The sequence below is a fragment of the Phalaenopsis equestris genome, unplaced genomic scaffold (assembly GCF_001263595.1).
Source record: "Phalaenopsis equestris unplaced genomic scaffold, ASM126359v1 Scaffold000229, whole genome shotgun sequence".
Classification (NCBI taxonomy): Eukaryota; Viridiplantae; Streptophyta; class Magnoliopsida; order Asparagales; family Orchidaceae; genus Phalaenopsis; species Phalaenopsis equestris.
In genome coordinates, this window is record NW_018164671.1 from 1,192,201 (window position 1) to 1,198,050 (window position 5,850).

A 5,850-nucleotide genomic window follows, 5' to 3' on the forward strand; every position below is an offset into this window, starting at 1 on the left:
ACTTCAATTTTTATATGTATGTCACCCTACATATGAATGAAAGTATGTATTTCACATTTTAAAACTTAAAATAGTGGTATTTCAGAGGTGATATGAAATTAAGATTTGGATGGTATAGATGTAAAAATCAAAGTTTAGGTGTTAGATATGCAAATACATGAGAATTGGGTGGAATGTATGTGAGAATAGAGAGTATGTAATATCATTACCTCCCATCCACGAACTCTGGCAAATGTTCTGGCTTCAGTCTCATTTCCAAAGATATAGTCAACGTATCTGACACCACACAAAAAAAAAAAACATATTTATTCAAATCAGTAGATAAAAATGAGACTGTATGAAACTGAAAAATTAGACAAATAGAGGACTTCTAGGAGAAAAATAATTCAGGATTGAAAGACCAAAGATGGAAAAATGAAATATTATATCTAAAATTCATAGTTGTACTCATCAACTAAATTATGCCAACTATTTAGAGTCACTTCTAAATCCTTCTGTGAATCAGGTCCATGATGCCAAACAAAACAGTCTTTATTATAACTTGTAAATTGGAGGAATGAAAAAGAAGTGCACTCACGGAAAAACTTTATCCTGTGCATCACGGAAGAACTCACAAATGAAAGGAGCTGATAGATTCGTCGAAAACACCTAAAAAGAAAAGAATTTAGAAAAAAACTGTGTGAATTGCATGCAGAATCAGATGTAAAAGTTACAAAACCTGAACCCCTTACCTTGTATTTTGCAGCAGCATGCTCAGCAATAAGGAGTATGGACTCTGGTGAGACTGTAAGGAAAAATCCAGCAATATAGATGTACTTTGCTTTCTCAACTGTGGAAACAATGGTTCGATCATGTACCAATCATTGAGAAGACAAATAAATGCAAAATATAGTTTTAGACAAAACATTGTAGTCACAGGCACAATATATGTTTGGACAAAACAATGTAGTCACACAAGTATAAAAAAGGGGGCATTTACATACATGGCACACAATTCTTATGTGTTTATATATCTCACAATATACTTTCATGTTTACACACATAGTATTTAAAAATTTAATATAACATAAAAAATAGCATTATTACAACTTTTTAAAAGCGAAATACACCTTTTTGTGCATAGATTTAAAACACCAAAGAGCTATGTATGTGAATATGAAAATTTCCCAAAAAAAAAAAAGAAATTCTCATGGCTAACGAGACAGCTCACGAAAGAAAGCTATTCTCACATTTAACAACAAAAGGTAGCCATAAGTTTATTGAACGGCAGACTACAAATGGAACAAAATCTACCAAAAAATTTAATGTTACAAATCCTTAGTAACCTATAGTATTCATTGTTCAACTCATGTTTTACATATTTCAACCTCAGTATCAGGTGTGGTGTGATAAAACTAGCCTGGAGAAGAATGTTGAAATTTAATACTATCTAGTACATGTTGGGCAATGTAGTGAGTGACAAAGAAAAATGAGCAAATAAACAATAAAACCATAGATTTATAGCTTCTATCCACTGGTGATATATCAGTAGACAATATGTAAGGAAAGATATCTAATTGTCTCGACTCATTTAAGAAAAAATAACGACATTAAGATTAATATACAAGTAGCTCTTGACTTTGCACAAAAAGTTGTCTGGCAGAATTCCATATTAAATATCATGCCAAAAATCTTTAAAAAATGCGTTTAATAAGGATTTAGACTTGAGACACACCTAATTTCCAATTTTCTGGCCTTTTTAGATGGTCTGATTTGTAGCAATTTGCTGCAGACAAATTTGCAATGAGGGACCTGCTCAACCAAAAAAAAAAAAAAAATCATAAATAACCATAAAAAAAAGGTAGCAAAACTTAAAACTATTAATCAAATGATAATATAAAGGATGAGTGTAAACCTAGGCATCATGAGAGGTATATGAAAAGAATGACTTTAGCACTTTTTGTCATTCAGTTAGAGTGATCATCATAAAAATCATTCCCTAAAAAAGATATTTTTCATGACTAATAGAACTTACAATTTCTACAATGTTAATATTAATTATCACAATAATCATATTTCAAACTATTATGGTGATATAATCCTTAATTATCACAATAATTATATTTCAAACTATTATGGTAATATAATCCCATTAGAGCATGATCTAATCATGCCCACAAGGGGACGATATTTTTAAAATTAATTTGAGGTGGGAGCGCGAGAAGAGTAATAAATTTCTTTTAGGCAGGCATAGAATGGTTAATTAAGCAGTTGTACAAGCTTTAGAAAGGTTTAAATTGTGATTTAACTATAGAGGATGTTGCGGAGCTAATTTAAAAAGGAAATTCTGTTTTGGATTTTGGTTTGCTTGGTGAGAGAGAGAGCTAAAAGATACGTTTTTAAATAAAAGTGGCTTTTGCAGAGCAAATATAGAAAAGAGAGTAAAAGGATAAGTGGGCAATTTACGTGGAAAAATTCTATTTTTCAAAGGGATTGTGTGACTTCGTTGAAAGAATAAGGCGAAAGAATTTTGATATCTACATGAAATATACACAAAGAAACAACTCCACTCAGAAACTAATTAGTAGGAATCAAATGCAACAAAATTAAGAGTTGTATCCTTTGTTGATCCTGCATACATGGAGAGAGATTAATAGTGAAAGAGGGATGAGATAAAAAGAGGTCAGGTAAGAGAATGAGAGAAAAGAGTGAAAACTGGGAGATGAATCTAAGCTTGTTTACAATTGCTTCAATTAATCATTAATAATGTTTGCAATATGCAAACATTTAAAGGAAAATTTTCAAAGGTAATCATGCAAATTAATATTGAATCTTTCATAAAAAATATTTTTTTAATTAAAAAACCATTTAAGTAACCCTTAGTTAAACAATTATTACACCAAAAATCAAAAAGGGCCAATGATGAAAAATCTCAAGAGGCGATGTAATGATATACCCATAGGAAATTTACATGCATGCCACACAATTCCTTTGCATTTACAAATCAAACACCTAAAGTTTTATATTTACACATATAAAACTTTGGTTTCATGAACCAACAAATGAAAGGTGCAGTTCACTTTTAAAAAGTTAGTATTAGTGATTTTTTTGATGTGATATTAAATATTAGTGTTATGTATGTAAATATAAAAATTTAGGTGCTATGTAAATAAGTAACAATTGTGTGGTATGTATGTAAAATGCCCCTATGTCCAAACATACTAGGTAATCACATATCAGATAGCTGACAAATTTTTATTTGCACTGAGAACATAAGTTACCAACAAAAGAAAAAAAAAGTAAGATGAATGTGAAGTAAAAGAAAGAAAGATAAAAGTGAGAATTGATTACATGAAGGATGGTGCCAGTCTACCAATGGTTTGAGCATGTAAAAGAAAGCAAAATGTAAGACCAAATAAGGCAATAAGATAGGATTAAGATGATAAGAATGGGAAAGAAAAGAGAGACCAAGTTATCATCACTAAAAGTAATAGAAATAACTTCTGTAAAATAGAGCTAATACACCTCAAACTCAAAAAGAAATGTATGAAGAAAAAAATTCATAATGTTGACCACCAAATATTAAATTTTGTTAAAAGCATACCAATACAGAAATTAGAGAATAAGCAATTTCATATTGTTGGAAAGCTAAATGATATCTATTGCATTTTAAAAAACAAACTAACAAATTTTGGAGTACTAGAATTAAGACTGACCTCTCACCGCCAACAACACAGACAGCACAAGTACCCGTTGGGGTAGTTTCATTCTCATAATAATGAGCCTGTTTCAAGTTATCATGACCCTAATTTAATATCGTAGTTGTGGTTCAATATGTACAAATAACAAAAGAAAAGGAGGATTCACATACATACCACTTAATTACTATGTATTTGCATATATAGCACCTATACTTCAATATTTACATAAATGCCTCCTAACCTATGCATGAAAAGGTGCATTTCACTTCTTAAAGTTAAAATAGTTATCATGAGAACCCTAATTTAATATCGTAGTTGTGCTTCAATATGTACAAATAACAAAAGAAAAGGTGCATTTCACTTCTTAAAGTTAAAATAGTGGTAATTTTGATATGCTACAAAAGATTTGGTTGGTATATATGCAATAAGTAAAATTTAGGTGTTAGACATATAAATACATAGGAATTTGGAGGTATGTATGTAAATGCCCCAAGGAATAATAGAAGTGGCAGAAGAACTCACATTTACACCTGCTTCTTTAACATTTTTCTTCATTTCCTCTCCAAATTTGTCTTTCCCAATGCAACCCATATAGCTAGTCGCGCCAGGAATTTGAAGCATCCACTGTCACATTACAAACCCAACGAATGCGAAGTTTAGTAATAAAGAAAATTTACATACACAGCACACAATTCATAGGTAGTTACATGTTTCACACCTAAACTTTCATATTTGCATACATAGCACTTTGGTGTTTTATACCTATGCACACAAAGGTGTATTTCACTTTCGAAAAGTGATAATAGTGCTATTTTTAATGTGATTAAAGATTTGAGTGCTATGTGTGTAAATATCAAAGTTTGAATTATAACACTTTCGTGCTATGTATGTAAAACAATAAATGTAGAACATATTATAATAAATTATTCTGAAATAGTAATAAACCTGTGCAACCCTAATTGAGTTCTGAGTGGCGCCTGGGAAAAATCAAAGAAAGAGCATGGTGTAAGAACTCTATGAAACTGAAAAGGGAAAATTGGTCACCATGAAAGAGAGCTATCACCTCCAGCAATATATTCCGCATTATGTTTAGAAGCCAACTCATCATACCTGGAAAACCAAAAGAAAACAACTGTTAGCATGTCTGTTACCCATGCCTGAATATTAATTATTAGGACAGATTGAAATATATTTCTTACATAGGCAAATGTTGCTCCTCTGCAAGAATTGCATCATTTAACTTGATGTTGTATCTGAACAAATATGCAGAAGGCAAGAAAATCTAAGTCAAATATTGTTGTTTGTTAAAGTAAACATAGAAAAAATTAAAGAGGAGCAATATTTATGCTCTTCAATTATATACAAGAAATTTTATATTAAATGTAGAAAATGGACCAAAATCTCTTTAACATGACCAAATGAAATGAGTGAAGAACATGGGTGAACGAATAAATCTCACCGGCCTTTTTCAGTGAAATTCCATGGGTTCAACTATACGACAATCAAAGACCTGAACAAAATTTGGCTGCAAGTAGGATTTAACTTTTAAGTAAATTGTATAAATTTGAATTTAATAAATATTAAAATGTTTAGATTTTGAAAACTATTTAAATGTTAAATTTGATTAAACTTTGTAAAAGTATTTGGCAATTTAAATTTATTAGATAAAATATAAATTTAATATTATATATTAATGGTGTAAATACTAATAAAATTTTACAAAATTAATTATTTATCAAATGATAGTCTTATTTATTAATTAATTATTCATGAGCAGTTTATTGAGTTAATTAATAAAAAATTTAAATTTTGTAAAATTATGTAATTTTAATCTGTAATTTTAATTTGTAATTTAATTACTGATAATTAATTATAAAACCTATATATAAGTTTATATAGTTATAATTAACTCAGATAACAAATTCAATGATTATTAATTATTAATCAATTAAATTAATTAAAATTTACTTAAATAAAATTATATTAAATCCCGAAATTGTAGAAAATTCATTTTAATAAATTCTGTAAAATTACAAAATTAATTCTTTTGAGTTTGAAAAACTATTTAATGTTAAATTTGATTAAATTCTGTAAAATTATTTGACAGTTTAAATTTATTAGTTAAAATATAAATTTAATATTTTATACATTATCAACAAATTTATCATTC

General features: G+C 28.9%; 1 protein-coding gene across 1 annotated transcript; it reads right to left on the reverse strand.

Annotated features, from left to right (window-relative positions):
- Nucleotides 1-123: 123 nt before the first annotated feature.
- LOC110023750 (adenosine kinase 2-like) lies at nucleotides 124-4,983 on the reverse strand. Its single transcript, XM_020723309.1, has 9 exons — nucleotides 4,880-4,983; nucleotides 4,744-4,790; nucleotides 4,626-4,657; nucleotides 4,203-4,304; nucleotides 3,696-3,763; nucleotides 1,715-1,791; nucleotides 732-829; nucleotides 578-648; nucleotides 124-276 (listed from the first exon to the last, which is right to left on the reverse strand). Coding segments are annotated over exons 1-9 (639 nt in total). The 5' UTR covers nucleotides 4,882-4,983; the 3' UTR covers nucleotides 124-134.
- Between the last annotated feature and the right edge of the window lie 867 nt (nucleotides 4,984-5,850).

Bases quoted from the DNA above. Each gene is read 5' to 3' on its own strand.
- LOC110023750 (XM_020723309.1), bottom strand. The intron at 830-1,714 runs GTGTGTCTCAAG...TTGTTTCCACAG, and splicing joins GCCAGAAAATTGGAAATTAG to TTGAGAAAGCAAAGTACATC. The intron at 649-731 runs GTAAGGGGTTCA...TTTTCTTTTTAG, and splicing joins ATGCTGCTGCAAAATACAAG to GTGTTTTCGACGAATCTATC.